This window comes from Poecilia reticulata, linkage group LG13, assembly GCF_000633615.1.
Source record: "Poecilia reticulata strain Guanapo linkage group LG13, Guppy_female_1.0+MT, whole genome shotgun sequence".
NCBI classification, from domain to species: Eukaryota; Metazoa; Chordata; class Actinopteri; order Cyprinodontiformes; family Poeciliidae; genus Poecilia; species Poecilia reticulata.
In genome coordinates this window covers 11,903,383-11,929,584 of record NC_024343.1, presented here as the reverse complement: position 1 = coordinate 11,929,584, position 26,202 = coordinate 11,903,383, and the positions used below count along the sequence as shown (strand labels likewise).

Genomic DNA, 26,202 nt, shown 5'->3' with positions numbered 1-26,202 from the left:
GGCTATTTAAACCAGGGTTCCTTTAAAATTTTTAATTCAGAATCTATAGTTTCCATTCAGATTCCCAGATTTAAAACAGGTCAAAATAATTCAGCACAAAGCATTCCCAGACTTTGTCAACTTTACACTGCAATCTGTGATCAGCTATCCTGATCTAGGGTTGGATTACTCCACGCTACTGATTGAGTGTGTGATCGGGGAGAGGACTGATGCTAGAAAAGTTTCAGGAAATTATCTTTTTTTTTTTTTATTTATTTTGAATGAGAGCTCGTCTAGAAGTGGGTTCAAAGCCCAGAACAATCAACAGGTTGGACAAAACCTTAAGTTATGATCTCAAAAATTTAAATAATGTAACAACCTCTTTTCAGACATTTCAATTTGGATTTTTTCAAAACTTTAATATGAAATTATGTGTGGAAACTTTTCTTAATTGACCAAATGCTTGGAAAACAACAAAATTAGATTCCATACAACCGAGCCCCGTAAAACTCACCCTTCCGCTCTCCACAATGTCCTTTTGCAGATCTTTCGAAGACAAAATAAGCTCCTTGATCGCCTGCATCAGCTCTGTGCAGGAAGCCAGGATCCTGCAGGGGGCGACAGAGCACAGAATAGGTTAAAACATCAATGAGGGATGCAGCAGAAATACTCGATTTGAAGGAAGAAAGAATAAAAAAAAAATGTGTGGGTTCTCCCTGTGTTGCTAGACACAACTGATGCGTAGCTGTAGTTGTATTTCTTATTATCCCTTTAATATTGACAACACTTTTAGTCTACAAAATAATGCTTTAGGTAGTTTTTTGCTGCAACCTTTTGAAGAATGCTTTTAAAACCACTAACTAGTTTAAGTGGTTCTGGTCTTGTTCAGCTCAATCAATTGAGATTGTCTCATATTTTCCAGTAGTTTTTTTTTAACTCTCTCATCATAGTTTTCAGAAGTTACAGAATCCAAGCTAATGATACATAACTAATGAACCAGGCAGTTTTAGCTGTTTTGATACAATGTTGCATTCTGAGCAATAATTTGGGTGCTGAAGCCGTTTACTCAGAGTAAAATGTGATTAAAATGTTTCAGACCAGAGGGCCCAATGGCTCACTTTTACTCCCAGCTCATGATGAGCTCTGCATGAATCCAGTTGTGTCTCAGGGCCCACAGTTTATTGAAAGAGAAATCAACTCCCGGCAGGCTCGGCGATCTTCCTCTGATCTGAGACTCACCTCTCGTTGACCTCCATCTTGATTCCCGTATCGACCGCTCGGGACTTGTTCAGCATTTCCTGTCGGGACACAGAGGCACAGGGGAGGGGAAAAACAAAGACATTTTCCAGTCGGTACCGTTCTGAAGTGAATTGAGGGTGGCTGAAGAGGCAGAGCCATTCACCTCTATCCTGGCGGCTGCGGACTCCACGGCGGCCGAAGTGGCAGCCATTTCCTGCTCCACCAAATCTCCCAGCTCCCCCTGCTGCAGCTCCAGACCCCGCGGGCGCAGCTTCTGGAGACGAGAACGAGACACGTATAGTGACGCACGCCGATTAGATCAGACGCTCGATAATTGGAGTGACTCGGACCTCCGCCGTGGTCAGGATGGCCTCCAGAGACGCCCTCAGCTTGCTGCCGTCGGCTGCCGCCAGGCCGTCCCGCTGCTTCATCTGGCCCAGCAGAGCCAGAGCGTCTGACCCGCACGTCTTCACGCTCTCCGACAGCGCTGCAGAGAACAGAAACATGCAGGCCGGACGCGTTAATGTTTCGGACTCGGAGACGGGAACGAAAGCGGCAACAGAAATCCTGACATGATGAACGCAGAGTGGAGGACAGCAACATGCTGGTTTCATTCAGCTTTTTATCCTCCGTTCACTTAATTGTGCCACAGTTAATGATGAACTGATCAGTCGGCCAGAATGACTGCTGATTGGCTTCTCAAATAGTAAAAAAAAAAAAAAAAAAATTCCCCCCAAGGCATTGAATTAATTCCAACAATGAACTCAAACTATTTTCTAGTGGAACAAAGGTACTTTTGAATTTAGTAATTACGCACAAGTTGGGGACATAAGGGAACATGTCAATAAATTAGAATATCAAACATTTATTTTAGGGCTTTTCTCAGTTAATTTTGATCATATAATAAGAAAAATTTATGATACTGACATGGAGAAAGTATATGAAATAAAGTTTATGGATCAAAAAAAAAAAATCTGCTGCTAACCCAAAATGAATCAAGTTTCATCAAAACTGCCAGGCAAGGTTTGATGCAACTTGGCTCCATTTGTATTCATCTCTAGTATTTCCTTACTAGAGTTACAGTGTGGACGTCTAGAATAACACTTAAACCATTTTATATACTTCAGAGGAGAGCAATCTGAATACTACATAATACGGGTTTCAGGGAACACAAACTCAACATTTTTAAAACAAAAAAACACTAAAATTATGGAATCGGGTTAAATATAAACCAGCTCTTATGTTCCAAATGCTCAACAAATATTTGGCGGCTGAGGGAGAGACACAGTTTAACAGTTTGTACAACACGGAGGAGTGTGTGGGGTAGATTTATGGAACGGGATGAGTGAGGAGTTAACGTGAAGCCTAAACGTAAGCAGTTTCCCAAAACGATACCAGACATTTTTGGTTAAAAAAAACAAAAAAACAAGGAGGAGTTTTACTGATGATAGAAGCTGAAGAAATTATGTTACATTAGTCAATAAGATTATTCACTCAACACATTTCATCACAAATGTGCAAAAGCATCGTCTTGTAAAAATGTATCTACATGAGAGACGGGGAGCAGAAAAAACCTCATAAAAACCCTCAATAATTACAATATTTTTGTTTTCATATAAAATTAAGAATATAACTTAATATATCCTTCTCCTCATTGTTAACTGAAAAGTGTATAAGACTTGATAATTTTTTTTCTTGCATATTAATCCAGGTGAGATGGAGGTGAGCAGGTAATGTAATCTGAACTGCATCAAACGCAACTACATTTTAACTTATGAATTAGTATCCGCTTTCAAAAACTACCTGCCCATTTTCAGGAACTCTGTTTCGTTTTTGACCAGTTTCATTTGTGGTCAAAACAATAATAATTAAAAACGATCAATCATTAAACTCTAAATGAAAACTCTACATCGCGTTTCTCAGAAGATTCAGATATCAGCCCGGTTTCAGTTCTGCGTTTGTGTTTGGTGTGAAGTCATGGCTGCCAGCCACAGGTCTACTATGTTCAGGCATGTTTAGACTTGCCGTCTGAAGAGGGGGAAAAAAAAAACTAAACAAAAAAATCATTACTCTGCTACAAGGTTAGGAGCTTCTTGCCTGAAACGCGTCCAAAAGCCATTTCTGACTGCAAATGTGAACATTGTAGGAATGCCTTTGATTAACAAATTAAGAAGCTATAAAAAGATGATCACGTCTTGATGCGACCTCTGAGGTTCGGCGCTTTGCTGCAGCACAGCGGAGACCTGCAAATTAGCCACTTTTGCATTGCTGAGCAGTTTTCTTTTTATTTAAACATGTTGTTACTATGATTAAATATAACGATTTTTCACAGGCCATATTTAATGGTGCCCCCCCGGCCACCTGATGCCCTATGTGTGGTGCGTTATGCGTGTGTGGGCGTCGCAACGGTGCTGCCTATTACATTACATAAACACAACTGTTATTCTGCTCAGCCTTAATGAGCCCGTGTGAAGACAGAACCTCAGAGACACGTCAGGGCTTGTAAACATCCGTCTCACCCACAGATTCACATCAGGAGACACCATTCGTCTCTCACAACTGCAACACACACACACATTCACACACACCTACCGTCTGCTTGCTCCACAGGAATCATGTGGGAGGTGGCGCTGCCCTGAACGATGGTGTCGCCCACCAGGTGGCCACACTGGGTCACCACTCGCACCAGCTCCAACACGGCTGCACGATGTAGGCAGAGGGAAAAAAAAACAAACAAAAAAACCACCAATAAATAATATTTATTTCAAAGTCCATATTTGTGCAGCATTAGGACTGCTAAACGTCAGAAAAGCATGCAATTGTAATACTAGTGCTACTATTGCTTAAAACTGCAATGGAACATGACTAACGCACATTTTCATTCTTTTACTCTTGAACTTTTTGGTGTTTTCAGAAAATTGTTCGTACATCTACAGTCGTTCTGAGTTTGTGGACGTTGCTTGGTTGGCTAGCATGAGCCAACTTTGAAAAAGCGAAATTTTTTTTAACCCAAGCCCCCTTAAAGCCACAGCATGTTACTTTTGTAAAAGTTTTTTTTTTATTTTTTTTTTTATACATATTTGTTAAATCTGTCACAACATCCTAACATCCCAAGACGAGAAATAATCTGTGTAAATATCGAGCTCCTCTGGCTTCAGAAAACAGACAAACACCCAAACCAGTCAAAAACAACCAATCAGAATCAGGAGGGTCTTAACGCCGTCAATCACACCACATGTACACGCTGCTCACACCCTGAACCTTGCTCTTTACTACACTTACAGCTGGTGCACCACAACAGTCTGTCATGAATGCTCAGGTTAGTTACCTTGTCTACCAATGACAAAATATAGTTTTCCTGGAAAGGTAAGTTTTATTTTTCAGGCTTTAGCACATTGAGCAGCGCTTACAAGAACATGATTGACAGCGCTAGGACCTTCCTCTTAGATCTAATTGGGTGTTTTTGACTGGGAGCGGTGGATTTGAGCAGATGGCTGTGGAATCACAGAAAGGAGGAAGAGGAGATCAATATGTTCACAGATTTGTCTCATCAAGTCAGGACATAGTGACAGTTTCACCAAATATTTAAAAACATGTTTTTTCTATAAAAGTTACATACTGCAGCTTTAAGTAGTTGTGTAAAATTACAATGCAATATGGAGTGAAGTTCTTTTTTTTCATAATGAAACGATGGATAGATGAATTTCAAATGGATAAATGAAATAATTTATTAATGGATGGATAAATTAAATACATTTTCAATGCAGGCACGGATCAATTGATGGATGAATAAATGAACAAACAAATGGATGGAGAAACAAGGAGACTTACTCAAGGATGGATGAGAGATTTTTAGACTGGGACGGCACTGGAAAACCAAACCTGCTTTCAGAATCAACCTAACAAAAAGCAGTTGGCACTTTCAGCTCCTCACCTGTGTTGTCGGCCAAGAAGGCCTCTCTGACGCTCTGCAGCCGCTCCACGGAGACTAAAGAGGCTTGGCATCTAGACGCAAGATAGTCTGCAGAGATGGACGGACACAATGAGAGCCCGTCTGCGACGAGTGACTGAGCCGACTGCCGAGCTCCGCATGAACCTGACCTGCAGAGCTGGTGCAGCTGATGTGTGCCGGGTCGTCTATCTGAGCTAAAGAGTCCTGGATGATCCGCTCCGCCTCCTCCACGGCTCCCTGCAGGCTGGACCAGCGAGCCGCCACCAGCTGACTCTCCAGCGCCTGCTCCCTGCTCTCCTGTGGTCAGAGGTAAATATTTGACTGGGCCCCATTAGCGACGCGACGCTGCCGGTTCACCAGAGCCACCCCTGACCTTCTCGTTGAGCTGATTCTGCAGGGCCTCGGCCGTCTTCACTCCGCTTTCCCGCTCGGTCGCCAGAGAGCTCTGAACTCGCTGGAGCTCCTCCCCCTGGACTGCGAGCTCCGCCTCCACCTTTGACAGAGTCTGCACCAGCTCCGCTTTCTCGGACTCCAGGGCGACCAGCTGTGTGCCGAGCACTTCGCTCGACTGCGTCCAGGAAGGGGAAAGAAGGCGACAGATTGGCGATTTTCACGCGGGAGGACAGATATGTAGCCGACGGAGAACACCAGGATGTGGTCCGACCTCACTTTGAAAACACACTTTATCCAGGGTTTTTGACAGTCTCACAGACTCAAATTTAAGACCTTTTTAAGACCACTATGAATAGAATTTAAGAACTATATCGTCACAGAAATATGCAAACTTCATCCAGACAGCTGGCTCAAAAAAAAAGCTAGCTAGCAAAAATATGTCGGCAGTGAATTGCGAGTCACAGAAAACAAAGATTTTTTACACATGCCTCAAACTTCTGTTCGACAGAAAAATCCCAGGAGAAAAAAAAGGTTAAACAGAGCAGCCACGACAAAATTCAAGATCCGTGATTAACATATTTGAGGCCATCTTGCCTCTTTTTAAATGAATTTAAGACATTTTCAGACTTCTTAAGGACGCACTGACAGCCTATTATCTTTAGCCACTAGTTTGAGTGACGCTGCCTTGATTTGAGGTTGTGGAGAGCCATGGAAACTCCAGAGAGGTTTGGGTTGAGGTCAAAGACAAAGTGGGAAGCTGAGGTTGTGAAACCAGTGATGACAGTGTAGCTAATCTTTTATACCAGAGCCTTAGACTTTAAAATAAACTTAAATGAAATGTAAGGGAAAGGAAAGGAAAAAAAGAGAAGAATAGAAAACTTACGCTCTGAGTTGTCAGTGGGGCCGGTAGAAAAAGAGGAAGGAACAAGAAACAGCAAAGTTAAGAAGAGCACTTTTAGAAGAGAAACGCGAAAAGGAGCTGGAGACGAGCAGAGAGACGTCAGCTGTGTTAAAAAAAAGACTACAGGGATTAGATGGAGACAGGAAGAGCGGCAGTGCTGATAAGACCAGAATACAAAACGGAGACGTCACAAATGGAAAGCTGAGGGAAAAAAAAAAAAAGAATCAGGTAAAATTTTGGGAAATTATTTGGAAAGAACTAGGAGGAAAAACCGGTAAACGGTTCATTTGATACACTATTTCAGTCTCACACCCACCAAATCTTTATTTTTAGTTGCATGTCAGCTCTGGAAACCAAATGTCTCATTATAGCAAATAAGTGGCCAAATATCAGCAACGGTCTGAACATTTTACTGCCAGGCTGCTACAAACATTCACTTCCTTTTAGAGCTACAACAAAAACATTCACAAATCTCAAAAATAAAGGTTGGTTCTTCAAAAGAGTCAAAAAGTGGCCAAGGCTGAATTTAAACCTGTGAAATGATAGAGGTGTTGATTTCTGTCAGGGTTAATGACGTCTTTCCTTCAAACAAAGTCCAGTTCTCCCATTTATAGTCATTGTTATCACCATTAGTCAGGATTTAGTCATCCTGCCAGTCCTTATTAGGAATGGACTTGTTACTGGTATCAAGGAATGCCTACGGTTTTAAAAATAGCAGCTTCAAGTTTTTTTTTTTTAGTTTTTTTTTTATGAGATTCCAGAGAAAGTGGCAGAACAACTGGAGTTTTCTCCAGATGGATGGTGAAGAACTGAGACCGGTCAGCTGGCTAAAAAAAAAACAAAAAACACACAAAACAAAAGCTTACAAACTACCTAAATTCATTCCGTTTAGAAATATGCATTTCCAGCCGCATGGACAGGAATGATGTGGAATCTAAAAAAGCTCCACCTGTCATTAAGGTAAAACTAGAGCCAGTGAAGCGTGAGAGGTGCGAGTCAGGAAAAAATCCTGAATAATTAACCACCTGTGATGCTCCAACACGCCTCATCACCTCATCACCTGGGCGAATTCGATACTCGAGATGCAAGAAGCTTAGTAGAAGCAGATATCAAACCTGCAAGACATCTGGTGTAGAGCCCTGGCTGCCAAACATTTCCAGGTCTAATTTCACCAATTTCAAGTTTAGTTTAATTGTCAGTATGTTCAATACTTGAAGTGCAATGTTCAACGTATCTGATAATGGGCTACTTCATATTTCTTTTCTTTTTTGGTTTATTCTGACCAAATCAAAATGTTGACTGGATTATTTGAAACTAAATGTTTAAACAGATTATACATTGGATACCTTTATTCTGCTTGTAAAAACTTAAATAAAATTCCTCTTTTATGTTTTGTTTTTATAGATGTTTAAGCCTCGGCTTTTTTTTTTCTCTAGATCTCCAGGCCTGAAAATGATCAGATTCCTTCTGTAACAAATTATTGCTTGAAAAACATGTGCCAACTATAAGTAGGAGCAATTAGACAGCGTCATCCAGTTTAACTATAATGATGTGAAATAGTGCAGTTTTTACTTGAGGTGATCAAATGTATGCATCATATGTCAGCCCCATACATTAAATACTAAAATCAGTCTGAAGCTGGAGATGTCTGAGGAAGAAATGCCAAACTCTGATGGTGAAAATTAGATTATTAAAGGTTCAGATTATTTACAGATCGATCAGAATCATTAGTAAATCATCAAGATCTCCCATCTTTGTTCCTGGCAGCTGCTGAGACTGACCTGCTGGGACGAGGCCATTGTGGTCTTCAGGGAGTCCAGTTCTGTCTGGTTGGAAACCAGTTCTCTCTGTAGCTCCTGTAGCTGCTTCACCTGCTCCCTCTCCTGAACGACACAAGGAGTCACAACGCTTCAGATTTCGAACTGTGTCGCTCGGGTCACTTTGCAGCCGGATGACGAGAAAAGGTGGGCCACTAAAACATTTTCTGTGGTCGTCACCTGTCTGTCCGCAGCCTCCTGCGCGCTCTTCACCTTCTCCTGCATCTCCCTCCGGACCTCCTCCACCTCGTCCTGAGCCGCCCGGGCCACCGTCATCTGCCGGGTGACCTCTGCGTTCTGCACAAAACAGCACCAAGCGTTGTGAGCTGCAGCGAGGCCACAGAGGGATCTGGAGACTGCGTCCTCCTCACCTTCCTCAGCAGTTCTGCATGACTCTGAACCAGTTCTGTGTATTTCTCCTTCAGCTTGGTGTAGCGCTGCTCGTTGGCCTGAGCTTTTCCTGGGAAGAGACGGAAACGGACACAGAAAGCTTAGAACATTAGCAGGCGCACCATTTACTTCCTTGCTGTACATAAAGTAAAATATATCGTTGTTTTAGCTCGTTTTATTTAATTTACGTTTCTCATACATTATATTCTGACAAAAGAAAGGCATTTTTGTCCATTTTTCTTTGCAACGTAGTTCAGGATCAGTCAGACTACGTGAAGGTCCGTGGTTGGGGTGCATTCACACCAGCCCTGTTTAGTCCATTTTACTTATTTCGTTTGCATAGAAAGTTCAATTTGTTTGGGGAGATGTGAACGCACAAAAACTGATGCGCATCAAAAAAAGCAAAGTCTAATCTGCATAAAAGCCTCGGTCTCTAAAGTGAACACTGGCGCAGTTCGAATGCATATACCAAGTAGGAAGTGGATTCTAGAGTAGGGAATTCTGGGTAAATTCAATAAAAAAAACAAAAACAAACATGCAAGTCTAGTGTAAGCAGGAGAAATGGTTTGTGGTCTTTTACCAAAGAAATAAAAGAAATCCTGCAGCTGCAAAATCTGCCGCCATTCCATTCTTGTTTATATTCTTGTTTACAAGGAAGTTGCAATTATTTCTTCAGAGGTTTTCATGTCGTTTCCTCAAGTGGTTCTTGGTGCAGCATCTCCACAGGTGAAGACGCGAATATCGATTAACGTGATAAACTGAATCAAAATGTAGCAAATGTTGCAGCTTTGGTTCCCGATCGAACCGAGTCTACCGGACTGTCGGGTGTGGAAAACACGAAGAGCGCCTGAGCTGTCGTGCAAAAATAAAAGCCGCCTCACTCTCGATTTCCGTCAGGCTCCGCTGCTCCTTCTCCGTGTCCTCCCGGGCCCGCCGCAGGTCGTCCAGCTCCGCCTTCAGGAACTCGCTCTCGCCGGCGGCCTGCAGCCTCAGGTGGCTCTGCTCGGCGAGCTCCGCCTCCAGCTCGTTGACGCGGCCCCTCAGAGCCTGACACAGCCGGCCGCTCTGGTGACAGACGGGACAGCGGGCCGGGTCAAAAATGAGACGGAGAACAGAAGCGAGGAGGACCTTCCTCCGTTCCTTACCTCCAGTCGGAAAGACTCCAGCTCCTCCTTGAGGGCCTGGATCTCCCTGGTCAGCTGCTCGATCAGACGGTCTCTGAGGAACAAGCAGAGGAACAAACTGGAATCACAATATTCACAGTCGATACAAACAAACTGTTAAACCTCTCAACAGAAACATAATTTGTCTCATGTGGATCGCCTTGTCCAACTGTAATAAAGTCTTTATATATTGTCACTTAACCACAAAATCAAACACATTTTATTGGGATTTTATGCTACAGAACAACAACATGGTGGATAATTTTTACAAATAAAAACCAGACAAGTGTGGTAAACATTTCCCTCTACTCTACTACTCTGACACATCTGAAGAAAATCCTGGGCAACCAGCTCCCTTTCAGAAGTCAGTAAACATAGTCCGTCTGCGACGAGTCGAATATCAGCATAAATCCCAGAGGTTCTGGGAAGTTCTCAGTTATTTGTTCAAGAACAAACAGCAGCGTGAAGAACAAGGAAGACGGCAGGCTGGTCAGGAAGAAAGAGGAGAATCTTGAAGCAGGGTTATGCTATAACAAAAATTGTGAACATCTCACAGAGGAACATTCAATCCAAACCGTTCAAACCCGACTGCCTAAACCGAACAGCCAGGCAAGAGAAACAACCATTGCTTTAATAAAAAAAAACAAAAAAAAAAACAAGTTGTTCCATTGAAGCCACTTTGGGCACAAAGCCAATATTTTGAAGATGGTTTTCCAGTGAAATGAGAACTCTCAACACCGTCCTAAAAACATCATCTCTACAGTGAAACACAGTGGTGGCAGTGTGATGCTCCGGGATTGTTCTTCAGAAGTGGCAGGGAAGCTGGTCAGAGTTGATGGGAAGATGGAAGGAGCTAAAATAACGAAGAGACGAGCTCCATTTTGATCAAAGCCTTAGATTTTGATCATTAAGATCAAGTCCTGTGTTAGAACGGTCCAGTCAAAGCTGAGGAGTTGCAGCAAAATGAATGTCTGGACTGACTTATCTTCAGCTGCTATGCATAGAAAAATAAGCAAACATTTCAGATTCTAGAGACTGAAGGAGGATCTGTATCAACTCAGAGGGACTGAACACAAATGCACAACAATAATCACATTCTTATTCTTTTCCCGGGAACTGAAAAAAAAAAAAAAAAAAAAAAAACCTAAACCAAAATTTCACAAATTGAAACGGCATATTAATCCAACCAAACTCGTGACAAGCACCGATCAAGATCTCACGATTAGAAAAAAAAACACGGTGATGTTCAAAGTGTATTTCTGAAACTCACTTGTCTTTGCGCATGCCGTTCTGGCTGTTGAAGTTGAACGGATCGATGGCAGCAGACGTGCCAAACAGGTCATCAAACTTGACCTCGGAGGGAGCCTGGGAAGGCCAAACAGACCTGGTGTTAATTTTAGAAACAACTTTACCGTTTATGGAAATAGTAATCATTTCTTCTTGTGTGGAGTAAATGCAACAGGGCAGAGCTTTTGGAAGAGTTTTTGCTCTTACTCTTTTCACTTTCAGACAGTTGTAAAATGCGTAACCGTGGAAACAAGGTGAACTAGAAGGATCTGAGTATCATTTCAAAACGATAAAACGACACCGTTACCACAACTCCAAAACCTAATAAATTGTTTTTGAATTTGAATATAAGGGAATGTCAAAGTTCCAGGAGATTTATTAAAAGGCCGGGAACCACAAATTAAATCCAGGACTGCAGAGGATTTTACCGGGAGGGACGGGACGTCCGTGTCCACCAGGTCCTCCGTTTCCACCACGTGTTCAGACTCGGGAGAAGACGACTCGGCGGGGATCACGACCACGGGGCTGATGTGCTCCGACAGCGCGGACGCACGCAGGAAGTTTGGCGGGTTCTGCAAGAATAGCAGACCTGATCAGTGTGTTGCATAAAAAAAATAAAAAAAAACGCTTGCAGAAAAGTATTTGACATTTAAAACAGAGGAAACTAAACGTATGGCTCAGTTTTAGATGCTCAGCCTGTCCCGACAGGACAACATTTACACACATGATGATGGACATGCTGCTGTTGCTCAATTAGTTGAGCAACACAAAGTGAATCAGCAACCACATCCATGGGAGTATTAGGCATGAAAGGCGGTCGGAGTCATGCAAACCTCAGGCAACTGTGGGATCTGAATCAGCCTCTTGAAGTACTGCAGGTTACTGGAGCGATAGAAGAGACTCTTCAGCCTGAAACGAGAGAGGATGCGTGAACACAGGGTGATACTTTGAGGAACGGCTTCTGTGTGGCTCCGAGGGAACGTCGTACTTCTTAAACTGCTCCTGGAAGCGATCTCTGTGGCCCTGGAGAGTGTCGGCTGGAAGGCCTGCAAACACAAAACACAAACAGCTCTGTGCTCGGCGTAGGAAAATAAACAGCTTCTCCATAAAACGTAAAACGTGATTGACGGCAGCCGAGAACAACAACATGCTTTAAAGCTGGAACAGAAAAGATTCAACTCGATACTCAGCTGCATGTTTTGGTGCGTCAGGGTGAATTTGGAGAGATTTCAAAAGCGACGCTCGCCAGAGAAAAGCATCGGCCTTTCAAGTGTCTCGGATTTCAAGAATTAGTTTGATTGAGAGCGAAGGTTCAATCAAGTTATTTCAAACACAACTTGAGGAACATCTGTGAACCTAAATCTGTCTCAGCAGATCTGAAATTTTTTTTTTTTTTAAAGAAACCTTGAATCCACATTTGTTTTGTGTTCATATATAAAGAAAGCCTTTCAAATAGGAATTTACATAATCAAATATTAAAGTTTTTCTGCCATATTTGACTAACAAGAATTGCATTTAAATAGACTGTAATTATAAGCCTGTCTTCTACAAACAGAGCAAATGTGTTCGTTTTAATCACAGATCCAAACAGCCACAAGTTTGAAGACCACAAAACCTGCCTTGAGGTTTGTTTGTTTGTTGACAGTAACAGAGTCATACGATCAGGCAACCAGAAACCATTTTATCTGCAACTCTGCTAAATAATCAAGTAAAAAATAAAAAAAATATATATATTTTACTGTCTGATAGCTTCTGCTGCAAGTTAGTAATCAGTAAATAGACATCTTTAATGCAAAGTTGACACTTAATGGAGTTTTAATGCAACTTTGCAGAAAAAATGGCATTTACCAAATGACACCTAATAACAGTCAGCCATTCATAGAGACTCCTTCATGTTCAAAACAGGTGTCATGTCATGTTTATGACAGAGTCATGGCCGTCTCATGCACAATGCACCAATATTCAGATGGGTTTTGGTGGCGGTGCTGCGGTTTGTGTGACTCACAGGAGTGCAGCTTGAACAGCAGCTTGACGGTGTAGTCGTACAGATGGCTGCAGTCCAGGATGACCTGGATAAGGGGAGCCAAGCGGCACTGACCGGCCGCCGTCACCGACACAGACCGAGACATGTCCAGGGAGTTGAACACTGCGGAGGAGAGGAAGGAGCCGCGACGGCAATCAACAAAGCGCACTCCGAAAACAAACAGTCGCTTCAGCTGCACTGGAGTGTCTGGAAACTGCGGCCATGGATCAGTCGTTTCAAAGACGGAAAACAGGAAAGGAGTTTTAAATGGAGCGGCGAGGGAGCGACAACCTGAACAGAGTCAGGATTGTCTGACTCAGTCTCTGCCTCCATCGTTACGGAGTCGGGTCATGAGAGCCTCAGAGCGACGCAGGCGTGGTTTCCTGACTACCTGCCGCGCAAAACACACACTTTTCACATGACGTTACACTTTAAAAAAGAAAAAAAACACGCAACAGCAGAGGATGGACTAACATGAACCGCACAGTTCTGGTCTGAAATGCATTAACAATGAATGAGTGGAGTTATTATTGGCACAGCTTTCATGTTAGAACTCCAACTTCCAGGGATCCCAGGGCTTTTTAAAAATGGATTTGTGAGAGACGCTAGAGGTGGAGCTGCAAAACACAGAGGACGGATGGACAAATAAATGGAAACACTGATGATGGACGACCTGTGGACAACAGCATTGTGAATAAAATCAGGAAATGTGGTCATTCTCTCTCCTTCATATTCATCCACGTCTGGAAATGAAAATCAAGACATTTTCCAGGCGGCGTAGGAAACCAGTGAGTCAGTGGTATCAATAAAGTTGATGGTTTATCTCAGGGGTCCTCAAACCTGGACCTTGAACAGCTTTTGATGTCCAACACACCTGAATAAAAGTGCTGAATCGCCTCCTCAGTATGTAGTCAGGTTCTCCAGAATCCTGCTAATAACCTCATTATTTGACTCAGGCGTGTTGAAGCAGAGACACATCTAAAAGCAGCAGAACATCAGCCCTTGAGTCCTGGATTTGAGGATCCCTCGTATCCGATGTCTAAAGACATGGAGCCCCTAAAAGAGGCGGACCAGCGAAGTGTTTCGCAGCTAATCTAGTTTGCTTGGAAAGGTGGAGGCGGCGGCTCTGGAGGCGGCTGCGAGTAATAAGCAGCCTGAATGTAATTTCCTCCTCATCTTTTATGACTGGAGGCTGAATTTGCTCTCCCGGTCACCTCCCTCAGTCTATTTTTAACCCGCTCCGCTGCTTCGGCAGACATGAACATCAGGTGACTCAACCAGGCAACTAAAGGGCCGCAGAACAGATCGGAGGGGATTTCAGCGCTCCACATCCGTTCGCCATTGTGCATATCACATATAAGGCAGACTGTTCTTCCTGTCTGTCAGACAGCATCTGTGTGTGTGTGTGTGTGTACTTAACAGAGATAGCTGGTCCTATGGAGCAGAAAAACTCACCTCCAAGGAAGAGGTTGAGCTCACACTCCAGGTAGTCGAACATCTCCACTGTGAGCTGGAAGCTGCAGATGAGAAAGTTCATAATTTATCCCACCTGGAATATAATACACGCAACATTCCAGCTTTCTGGTTAATATCAGAACTACTTCCGTTTATTAACCACTGATCATCGTGACTAACGTTTGCCGATTTATTAATCATTTACTGTCGGGTTTCGAATGATGCTTTGCTCGTCACACCCGTGTGGAGGCACCGTTAAAACACTACCATCCTGGAGCTCAACCAGTTAAATCCACCAGTAAGCTAAGGCAACCAGAGCAGCGGCGGCACGCCACACTCACAAGTTGTTGACGTCGTTCTCTCCCGCCTCATCGAGCTGCCTGTTCGACATCTGCAGGTTGCCGGGGAAACGAGGGTTCTGAAACGGAACGGGACAAAAACCGAGCTTTGAACTCAAACCGTAAAGTCCGGACAGCCATTGATACAATTTACTGACAGAATCTGGTAACTTTGGCCACCAGCAGCTTCATTAAAAGATTAAATGGTGACTTCCTATGTGGTAAACATAAGAAGTGCACATGTCTGTGCTGCTTTTGCACGACTTCTGTTCTCAACCAGGGAAAAACGCTTGATTAAAATAAAATACAATAATTGAACATCTTCCAGGGTTTCCCCAGAAAGCTTTCTAAGCCCGATGCTCAGGGCACTATGGCAGTCATCCAGCCACTCGGCGTGTTTTTGAGTTAAAGTGTTTAAAGCAGACAGGAAATTTTAAAATATTATTTGATGTGCATTTTTTTGGAAGACTGGGAGATTAATACATAAACCCCAACTATAAAGTCTTAAAAAAAAGTGATCATAAAAAAAAGAAAATAAAATCAATGCTAAGCCTGGTGGCCCGCCAGGCTTACGATACACTAAGGGAAACCCTGACTTCATGTTTAAAAACAACAATCGAATAAAAAAAATTTTTAAAAAGTAAACTCCTACCGCTTCCGTACTGCAGACTGCGACTAATTACCGCAGTCGGCAGTAATTAATGTAGAAATTATAAAAAGTAGAGACGCACCGAGAAATCTACCATTAACTTGAAGTGAGCAAAACTCAACTTTGGCAGAAAATTAAAAACATCTTTTTCAAATCTGTGAATTCACATTATTGTTGAGGTGTTTAATAGTGAAAGGAAGCACAGAGATCTGAGAAAACACTTTAAAAAAAAAGCTGTTTTCTAGGACACGAGACCTTTCTGCAGTTCATTCTGGCTGCAAGAGAGCAAGACTTCCAGCAACTAACAGGAAGGCTGAGCGGAAGGCTCAAACCTCACATATGAAATATTTCATATTCCTACTGCAGCTTTGCATTATTTCTACAGTTGATGCATAATGATTAATTCATCAGAATGCTTATTGGCCCTTTGTCAGTTATTTAGTCACAGCAATAGGTGTGTCAGGTTATGTGTCAGTACACAAAGATGATGCTGGACAATGCGTCCAACCCACAGCAATGCCCACAGATCTACGCCCATGATGCTGTGAGACAAAATTTATAACAATCTGCCAACAGAAATGAGAATGAAGGAGCTTTAGATGTCAGAGAGTCACCTTACTGCTTTCAGTCATGGCTAAGAATCCGGCTTCATGAGAGCAAGCAGCAGCAGCAGCAGCAGTATCTCATGTCACCTCCACGCCTCTGCTCAGCTGTCTCATAAAAGTGCTTCATTACTGATTCTTCAAAGGATAATAATGAGCAAGCTGGAATTTCCTCCCCACAGGAGGAGGGTCTGGGGCAAAGATTACAAGGGAAGAGGAGAAGGGGGTATGGGGGAGGCTGACGCTGCGTTTTATTGGCCGGCCGACTCACTTTAATGTGAAACTCCATTTTGGTGATGAGCAGTTTGAGGTAGATGCTGCACAGCCTCCCATACCCTTCACTCAGATGACCCTGAGGGGAAGAGATGACAAAGAAAATAATTTTAAAAATGTATTCTTTTTTATATACATGCATATTATATACACACACCAGCTATATAAACAATGTGGACGCAACTCCTGCTGCAACTGGTCTGCCTAGGAGGAAACCGTTCAGTATCCTCAACTATTTGCCTGGGAGTGTGTGAAAGCGAAACAACCGGAAACATGACGCCGCAGCCCTGGTCACAGCAACCCCACTTCCTGTATCCTCCTGCTGCCTGGTGACATCAGCAGAAACTGAGTCGGTACAGAGCGCGAAGGCCTCCGCCCAGCTCGCTGCTGCTGCTCAGGCTTGCGCCATAAATGTGGTGAAATAAGATTTCACTTCAAAACAAGCTTACCCAATAAACTACTAACCCAAGATGTTGTGGCGAACGACTTAAATGGACAATGCAAACACTGTTAAAATTAAAGAATGCCTTCTACATGAAGTGCGCTCCTCCAATAATGTTTAACGAGCTCTGAAGGCTCGACTGCTGAAGACGAAGACCCCCCCGAGCGTCTGTAAATGTCAGCGCGTTAACCACAACAGGAGGGCGCTCCGACGATCATGATCACATAGTTCTTGTCCACACCCGTCTTTCACACTGCTGATGGCTGCAGACAAACATTTAACAGTGATCTGCTCTCATCAACATGACTGTGACTTTCAATCGAAAACTTTGCTGGGAATGTCGACTATGAAGCAGTGCAGAACTGACTGGTAAACATTAAAGTCAGACTCCAACTGTGTGCCTTCTTGCAATAATATTTTTGGTCTATGTCTGTTTGCGCATCAAGAGACTTCTTGCAATTTTCTGCCAATTCTTTTTTGGGGAAAAATGCTCAAGCTCAGTTAGAAGTAATAAATAGTGTCAAGTTTTGCAGCAGATTCAGGTCTGAACTTCGACTGGGTAGTTTAGCTTTTTCTATTCAGATAACTGATCAAACTGCACTCAAAACGTTCTCCTTGGTATCCTGATGCCGTTTGTTCTCCCAATAAACCTGTAGAGGTTTTCACAGAACAGTTTAATGATGAATTACATCAAATGGACTTCAGTTAGTAATTATACGACTTCAAGAAACGGCTGTTTGCACTGGATAGTTAGTTTTGAAGAAATTATTGTATTATTATTCCCTTTCAGCTGATAATTGTGCAGTAATGTGTGTTAGTCCATCATATAAAGACCTGAAAGAATACATTGAAGGCTGCAACTTAAAACGTCTAGAGAAAGGCTTGTATGATTGTGTTATGTTAGTTTGACTTCATTGAATGAAACAAAGCTATATACATATAAAATAAATTTCAAACAAACATATTCAAAGGAGTGGACGTATTACATCTGTAATCTGTAGCATCATCCAATAAATTACCATTTATGTCATTTCATCCTGTTGAAATAATTTCAATCCTCGTTTCTTGGTTTGTCAGATGGAAAAACCCATCAGTTTAAAATCAAATGTTTTAAACTTCAGGAACAAAAACCTTCTGAGGCAAACTAACCTTTTATAAATAGAAATATGTAAATTTGACCACATTCGTTTTGTTCAGAAAGCAAGAAAAGTTTCAGTTCCCACTGAGCAGCTGGAATCTAAATATATCATTTTAGATAGTGTCTGAAGCATTTTTAGGTAAATTAATTTTTTGCTCTTTTCTTTCTTTTACAAAAATGTACAGATGACAGCCATCCATCCATCTTCTTACACCCTTGTCCATTAGTGGGGTCAGGGGGGTTGCTGGTGCCCATCTCCAGCTAACGTTCCGGGCGAGAGGCGGGGTCACCCTGGACAGGTTGCCAGTCTGTCGCAGGGCAACACAGAGACACACAGGACAAACAACCATGCACACACACTCTCACACCTAGGGACAATTTAGACAAACCAATTAACCCAACAGTCATGCTTTTTGGACTAGATAACAGCCAAATCTAGATCAAAAGTCTAGATGAAATGAAGTGATACTCAGCATTTTAGCTGTTCTGCTTAAGAAAACAGAAAAAGATTATTTCATGGTTAAAGGGATTGAAAACATTATGCAACCAACATTTTTACAAACAAAACTGTGCTGTAGCCTATTATTACACAACATTAATTATTTTCAGTGTTATTATCTATGCTCCAGGTAACCGCAGAGAAATTCTTTACAGAATGACAAGTTAAAAGATGAACTAAACACTCGATAAAGGGAGATTTCAGCTACTTGAGTAAACGATTAATCTCCTGTACTTCATGGATGTAACCACCTGTGTTTTAAAGATCAAACAAATTCAGCAGGCGATTAAATCCTGTTGTGGCTTAAGGCCAAATTCCCCCGACATGCGACGGCTTGCCGTAGATCTTTACATGACATAACAATCACCTTGGTGTAGTTGCTTACCCACATCCTGCTCATATCCGCCAGATCTGCCTTGTTCCTCATGGAGTCCTTTATCACCTGCAGGTGGAAGCACAAACAGATTTCCAACACTGGCAGAAACCACGGACGTTCCTCCCCGATGTTCGAGTGTCCTCCGCTCTTACGTTAGGGTGTCCATCCCGCAGCAGCTTGTGGAAGACGTGGCAGAACTTCCAGCAGAGAACGGCGTTGCTGGAGAGAGGCAGCCGGTTGACGGCCGCCCAGAAAGTGTGGGCGCCCTTCTCGTGGTGGGTCCCCAAGATGCACGGTGGGAGCAGCAGTCAAGGACCACTCATATTTGACATTACATTTGATTTGGATATTTTCTAACTTCTTTAGCTCTGAAGGGAGTTGAAGATTATAAGTTGATTTTTTTTTTTTGTCCACAACAGTGGGATTCTGATTAGATAAATGAAGTGTATAAACCTTGTTGACAAGTCAAACATTAAAACGGTTTTGCTATTCTGGACCAGGCGTACCTTCTTTTCAGAGATGGCACACCTAGCAAAGCGATGCTGTGTTTAAGTGCTTGAGTTTGCAATAATTAACTTTGTGTGCTTTTGTTTTTTTTTTCCCCCCAGATAAAGTCTTGATTCATCACTTTAGTTTTAAAGAGCTTTTCTCCTAGACAGATTCAAGAGAAGACATTATTAGCTCAGAGCTGCTTTCTTGGACACCGTCAGTGACGGGATCTTTCGCTGCAATTAACTTTGATTACAGTTGCAGAGTGTGCCAATTATTTTACCCCATTAATTGATTAATCATCAGAAAAAGTCAATAAAATAATCATTCATTCATTGTGGCCCTAAAAGTAACTGGAATTTAATTTTCTGTGTTTTTGACTGCATGATTTGATTGATTCTACTGAATAACCTAGACTGATCTGAGCTGAATTTGCAAAAGGTTTCTGTATAACCATTTCATCTCATAAACAGCCTTGAGATGGGAATTGGAGCTGAATAAACTGAATTAAATCACAAGAATCTAAAAAGAAAAAAACCCCGGATACAACTGTTTGTATTGCAGACTATATCAACATGCCCCAAGAGAGATCAGAATAAGTAAAAAAGAAAAAGTGCAGCATGCCGTTTTTTTTATTTTTATATATATATATACACACACATCAGCTGCGCAGCAAAACCACATGAACTATATGGGGTTACTCAGTTTGTCGTTTTGCACTAATGCAACCCTCTGCACACATGGAGAAATAAACACAGCTCTTCTCTTCAAACACATTCTTCACACACTAACACACACACACACACAATGTGAGGATATTCCTGGCATGCTTCTCTTTGACGGCGACCTCCTGTGTGTTGATGGCCTTGTTGATGCTGACAGCCTGCAAAGGAGGAAGAGAAAAGGAAATCAGCCGACAGATTTTTACTCCAGTATTTCACTGTGAAAAGTTGACATCCTTCCACTACTAAAAGAGTGCTTTCAAAAAAAAAAAAATCTTCTCTAGTAATGCTTTGGGAATAGGAGGCAGCAGAGATTTTCCAGAAGAGGCTGACTGACCCATTTTCTGCCGTTAGTATTCAAGGCAGCAGCTCTGAAGCCTGAGCCTCTCGCTGATTTGGAGTAGCTTCACAGACGAAAGAAAACCGCGCCGTCAGATTTCTCCTAATTTAACTAGCCACGCAGAAACAGCCTCTAGATTAAATCATGGAGACGTGACAGTATCTGCATTAGGCCAGAACACTGAAAGCGACTTCTAATCTTTTAGTTTGTGAATTACATGATTTGACAGAAGAAAAACAGATTAGAGTTGCTGGCGGCCACATTTCCTCGGGGCCACTCTTGAGGAAACACAGCTGACTTGTGAGCAGATAGACTTAATGGGATGGCACCAACAATGAACCACGTGTGGATGAGCAGGGGAATATCTCGGTGTGTCATCGCTCTCCGCTGTGGAATCTGAGGAAACACTAGCCAGGTCTCAAGCCGAAGTCTCGAGTTCAAATTAAGACCTTATTCGCCTCATCTGACAGAGGAAACTTCAGGTTTCTACTCAACTCTGGCAAACAGTTACGACTGATGCCAATCTGTAGTCTGTGTCAGACATCGAGACAAACACAGATTAAGAGCGATGCAACAATCAATCTGCCGCAGACTGAAATTGATCAGTCATTTCTCTATTGGTGCTATTGATCCGAAAGTCAAATTCTAAAATAATGTTCTAAAATAATAATAATAATGTTCCCCCCCACCAATTTATCCAATAGTTCCAAATGTTTTGAGACTACAAACATGATACACTTTGTTTGTCTTAAAAATATTAGAACGAGCCAAAGGACATAATTCAATAAATAAAAAGGGATGATTTTGTAATTCTCTAGTTTGCTGCTGAATGTGACCTTTATCAAAAAACTTGCAGAACGTGTCAAGATTATCTTATGCATGTTATAAACAATCAAAATCAATCAAAAAAGATGCACGATGAAATAAGTAACGCTTTATTTGACAGGATGTGCATAAGACTGACATGACTCCGTCATAAACATGACATAACATGAAGTCTTTATGAATGTCTATGACTTGTCATGAAGCGTCATTTGGTAAGTAATGACACTTAATGCAAAGCTGCTCTAAAAGTTGCCGTGAAAGTCCATTAGAAGCGCCAACTTTGCATTATTCTGTAAATAATGACACTTTAATGCAAAGTTGGCACTTCTAATGGACTTTCACTGCAACTTTTAGAGCAACTTTGCATTAAAAGTGTCATTATTTACCAAATGACACTTTCTGACAAAAGTGAGACATTCATAAAGACTTCTTCATGTTCATGACAGATGTTATCGGTATCATGTCGTTCTTATGATCACCCCGTAAAATAAAGTGTTGCCAATTAATCTCAAAACCAGGAACGAAATGTTTGACAAGTTATAATATGCCTGTACTACGTCAGAGTTTGGACTGTTGCTGAAGGCTTTCAGATAAAAACTGTATTTCAACAGCATCTGGTTGACATTTTACTTCACAATCGAGAGAAAAAAAAAAATACCCAGACCACTCAACCGGTCTTTCAGTCAGAGTCGAGTGATGTCAACAAACAGAGACTGAAACTCTAGTGTCCGCTAAACAAAGCCAAACATATATCCTGTCACTGTCACCGGAAGGGTGCTGCGATCAGTTCGGGTCAGCAGAATGTTAGATCTTGTTTCATAACCTCGCTTCCCACAGAGTCTGCTCCTCCTCTTCCAGTATATGAGCTGGAAGTCACTAGAGGGAGAGAAGGGGAGGGCAGAGATGAAGCGAAGAGGGAACATTGTGGAAGCGCTGGCTGCTCAGTGTCTCAAATCAGTCAAACAAAACCCAGAAAAATATCAGAGGGGAAAAAAAGTTTTTACCTACATCACAAATGACTACTGTCCTGACAAACCAGCTACAGGCTACATCTTCCACACACACCCCATGACGGATTAACACACATTCAGGCAAATCTAATTGAAGTGAAATTCAGATTAAATAGCAGGTGTGATTCATTGGTGAAGATGCAGCACGAGGACAGGAGGAACCAGGCTGCTGCTCACACCTACCCGGCTCTGAACTTCACACCATCCGTACCGATTGGGCTTCAGTCCATACATGAACCAGAAGAACTGCTTGGTGTTCAGACTCTAAAGCGCAGCAGTGCCATCACTGTCCTGTTCAGGGTGTGCAGAAGTAGTAAAGAAACCTCCAGAGTATTTCCCCCCGATTCAAACCACAGAGGTCAGTCACACAGAGTTAAATTAAGCCATCTGCTTTATCAAAACAAGCACTTATTGTTTGGTTGCACAAAATCTTTCAATGAAGCCATCCCAGAGACAAGCAGCTTGTCTTGCGTACATCTCCATGTTGTTTGTCCTGTGTGTCTGTGTTGTCCCGAGATAGAATGGTGATTTTTGGAGGGTTTTTTGTTGTTTTTTTTAATTTACTACCTTCCTCCTATAAGGCTGCACTTCAGTGTGAACAGTGGTTAGGACTGTTTTGCAACTCATTTTATCCAATGAACGCTGAAGACGGGCTGTGACGCAGCCTGGTTACGCGGAGGCTGCCTTCGTTGTTACTACACAAACACGTGAAGACATAAGAAATAAGATGATGCTGACAATGACGACATATCAATATTATTTGAGGCTTAATTTATAATGTTGCATATTTAAAGGTGTTTCAATCGCCTTAAGAAAATAAATAGAGCACAATAAGCATCGCTGGTTCACACTGGCCTCAAGGTGCGTCATTGAGTCCAAACTGTTTTCACATTTCCTTTGCAGTCTCAACAAGGGCTCAACAAGGGAAGTGAGTTTTGTGTAATTTCCTCTTAAGAGGGACCATATTTCACTTGTACAATAGCCACTGTAACATATGGGTACAATAATACTGAGCCTGGACTCTTTGTATTCAAACGGCTCACAATTTAAAATAAACGTCTGCGCTTACATTTTCTTGACGCTGCCTCAATAGATTTACATTTCCCCCCTTTGTTCTTTCCTTTACCCAAACACCAAACAAATCAAAAGACGATTGAGCAAACACTAGTGCGAATCGTTCCCACACCAGGATGAGCCAATTAGTCCACAGTGAGACTTTGTGCTACGTTTGGGTTGAATGGGAGCAGCAGCTGCCCGAGACTCCTGGCGTTGGCCAAGCCGACTGCCCGGCATCAATGGCCTCTAAGCTACCAGAGGTGCAGCGTCTCAGCCCACTTGGTTCAGTGACAAAATAAAACCAGAGGTGAGATTTGTAGGACCTATGAGTAGGTAATACCTCAATTTACATAATCACATCCTCAGGAATGAGGTCTTTGAACTTTATGCCTTCTTATTATTTACGTCTGCAATTAAAACCCGTTCTCAATCGATTCTTCGCCAGCTGAGCACAGAAAGCCTGGTTGCCTCTCAGTATCTAGAAACATCTTTTAGCACAGCTCTGCTCTGCAACAAAGTGTTATTGATACAGTGCTGAAAGCATGTCAAGTTTGCCCAAGCCTTCTGTTGGACAAGAAAAAAAAAAAAAAAAAAAAGAGCCTGCATTGATATGCTGATGGCAGCCTGACCGTGTCCACCAAAGGGCCTGCGCTCGGAGAAAAGAGGAAGCGTCTCCTGCCTGCAAAATGAAACAGCCTTCACTTGTTGACTCACGTCCCCATCCGCCGCTTTGCTGTTGGGGATGATGCCTCTCGTGTATTCACAAAATAATTCCTTTGTGCAACTCTGATTTTCCAAAATAGTTCAACACACAGTCCAGGAAAAAAAAAAAAAAAAGTGCGTCCAGTTTGAGATTTCTTAAGTGACCATTTTTGTTAGCAAACAAAGACGGCCTGAGAAAATACAAAATGTAGTTTTGAAACTGCTTCTTCAGGACCCGAATGACTTGAGGTAAGATGGAGAATGTCCAGCTGTCAGTTTGTGACAGGATGTTTAGGTGCAAAATGAAACATACCAGCAAGAATACCTATAAATGACACAAAAAAAACAACCTCAGTTGGGTTTTAGTCCACTCCAAAACCTTGCTTTTGTTTTTTTGAGTCATTCAGAGGTGCACTTAGTTATGCAACAGGACAGTGACAAATCCTCAAAAAGGACATTCATGCTCTACATGCCTATACCAAAATAATTCAACAAATTTATGTAGGAAGTTGTAATCATTTGATGGCAGTTGGTGTCACCAAGTGTGGCCCAGTTATTAGGGCTTAAGGGGACAATTATTTTTTCACAGAGTTGACTTGGATAGCTTTTCTTCCCTTAACTGAAATCTTCACATGGAAAATGTACACAGGCCTGATATTAACCATAATTTGATGATCTGAAGTGTTACAAAAAGACAACAAAAAAAAACAGTGGAAATATGTAAAGGGAAACACTTTTTTCACTGTAAAACTACACCATGCTTTGTCACAATCTATTGTTAATGAGATACTTCATAGAAAAAAATTGAAGGAAGCACAAAACAAATTTTTGCTGGAAGTCATAAGCAGGTGTGAAAGGCCTCCAGAGAAACCCTGAAAATGTACTGTTGAAGGGAAGTGACATCTTAAATACAGAACTCCGATTATCAGAAAGAAGGAGGAGCAAAAAGCTCAGTAAAGAGTTAAGCACTAATAATAGACACCACAGCCATTTAACCGTTTCTATTAAATACATTGTGTATTATTCTGAGCAGAATTGCCATTTCCATTTTAAGGTACAGGGACTGAGCTTATATATTGTTTTTCTATTTGTAATGACCACTCATAATGCTTTATCCTAAAGCAACAATCGTCCACCGAACTAAAGACACACAGACTCTTATGAACAAATCAATAGAATGATTTGCCAATGAAAACAGACATACAGCAGTGGAGGAAGATGAAACTATATCACCACATGACGTCCACTTCATATTAAGCCCCGTACAAAAATCCCTCATTAAGCCGATACGTCCTAAATTCCCCTTTTACATACTTTACACGTACCTAACCCTACCAGCTTTAATATAGTTTGATTATGGAGCTTTATAAACAAATATTTATTTTATTTATGCCATTAAAAAGCACAGCTAATTTGATATTCACTATGCTTAGACAGGTTTAAACACCTACATTTGTTTGCGTTTCTGACTTCCTGTAAATCTTTCTATTGACATTACATTCATGTAAAGAGCATAGAAGCAGCATCTGCTATTCTGGCAAACAGTCATTTGTAGTAATTAATAGAGATGTGCCGATCAAGTTTTTTCCTGCCGATTCCGATCACAGATACAGATCACATTCTTTTTTTAATCATAAGCACTACCAGTTATATTATGTGGAAAAAGGAACCATGAATTCACCTTAATTTAGACAAAAAAATTGTTTTTAATAACTTCTTCCAAGAAAAAACCAAAACAGGCATTGTGCAAATTGTACTGCTAATCGGTCAGTGGCGCAAAAAGTGGGTATGCAGGGTATGCAACGCATAGGGGCGCAGCACCAGAGGGGGCGCCAAAACTCCGTCTGGAGGGGGCGGCGCGCCGATGATGTTTTCCCATACACTTCAGCGCGCCTTACGCTCCTTCACCTCGCGCACATAACGAGGTAAATGTAGCGAGTTTTACCTTTCACGTATCGTCGTCTAGGGGGTGCGGGGGGAGTGAGTGTCGCTTCTTCACCGTTCCTTCCCTGGGGGGGCGCCGATCTATGTTTTCGCATCCCCCTGAATAATGTGTAGTTGCGCCACTGCTATCGGTAATACCATCTTTAACAGACTGAAAACATATGAAGGCTCTGAAGAGGCTAAATAATGCAAAGAGTC

The 26,202-nt window shown here is 42.0% G+C and overlaps 1 protein-coding gene across 3 annotated transcripts in view; it reads right to left on the bottom strand.

The window, feature by feature from the left end:
- Window positions 1-26,202, bottom strand: part of hip1 (huntingtin interacting protein 1) — a 52,897-nt gene that overhangs the window by 3,863 nt on the left and 22,832 nt on the right. For 2 of the 3 annotated variants that reach the window (XM_008425433.2, XM_008425435.2), the window contains exons 2-26: window positions 20,225-20,288; window positions 19,069-19,211; window positions 18,926-18,982; window positions 16,460-16,540; window positions 14,941-15,017; window positions 14,600-14,661; window positions 13,127-13,267; window positions 12,110-12,167; window positions 11,955-12,030; window positions 11,550-11,693; window positions 11,105-11,199; window positions 9,817-9,889; window positions 9,553-9,736; window positions 8,653-8,741; window positions 8,462-8,578; window positions 8,246-8,347; window positions 6,447-6,449; window positions 5,544-5,738; window positions 5,320-5,467; window positions 5,153-5,239; window positions 3,811-3,918; window positions 1,569-1,705; window positions 1,382-1,492; window positions 1,219-1,277; window positions 494-587 (exon numbers count right to left, since the gene is read on the bottom strand). In XM_008425433.2, coding sequence (XP_008423655.1) covers window positions 494-587; window positions 1,219-1,277; window positions 1,382-1,492; window positions 1,569-1,705; window positions 3,811-3,918; window positions 5,153-5,239; window positions 5,320-5,467; window positions 5,544-5,738; window positions 6,447-6,449; window positions 8,246-8,347; window positions 8,462-8,578; window positions 8,653-8,741; window positions 9,553-9,736; window positions 9,817-9,889; window positions 11,105-11,199; window positions 11,550-11,693; window positions 11,955-12,030; window positions 12,110-12,167; window positions 13,127-13,267; window positions 14,600-14,661; window positions 14,941-15,017; window positions 16,460-16,540; window positions 18,926-18,982; window positions 19,069-19,211; window positions 20,225-20,288 — 2,505 coding nt within the window. The remainder of the gene's footprint in view (window positions 1-493; window positions 588-1,218; window positions 1,278-1,381; window positions 1,493-1,568; window positions 1,706-3,810; window positions 3,919-5,152; window positions 5,240-5,319; window positions 5,468-5,543; window positions 5,739-6,446; window positions 6,450-8,245; window positions 8,348-8,461; window positions 8,579-8,652; window positions 8,742-9,552; window positions 9,737-9,816; window positions 9,890-11,104; window positions 11,200-11,549; window positions 11,694-11,954; window positions 12,031-12,109; window positions 12,168-13,126; window positions 13,268-14,599; window positions 14,662-14,940; window positions 15,018-16,459; window positions 16,541-18,925; window positions 18,983-19,068; window positions 19,212-20,224; window positions 20,289-26,202) is intronic. The other variant, XM_008425434.2, reaches the window with a different exon arrangement.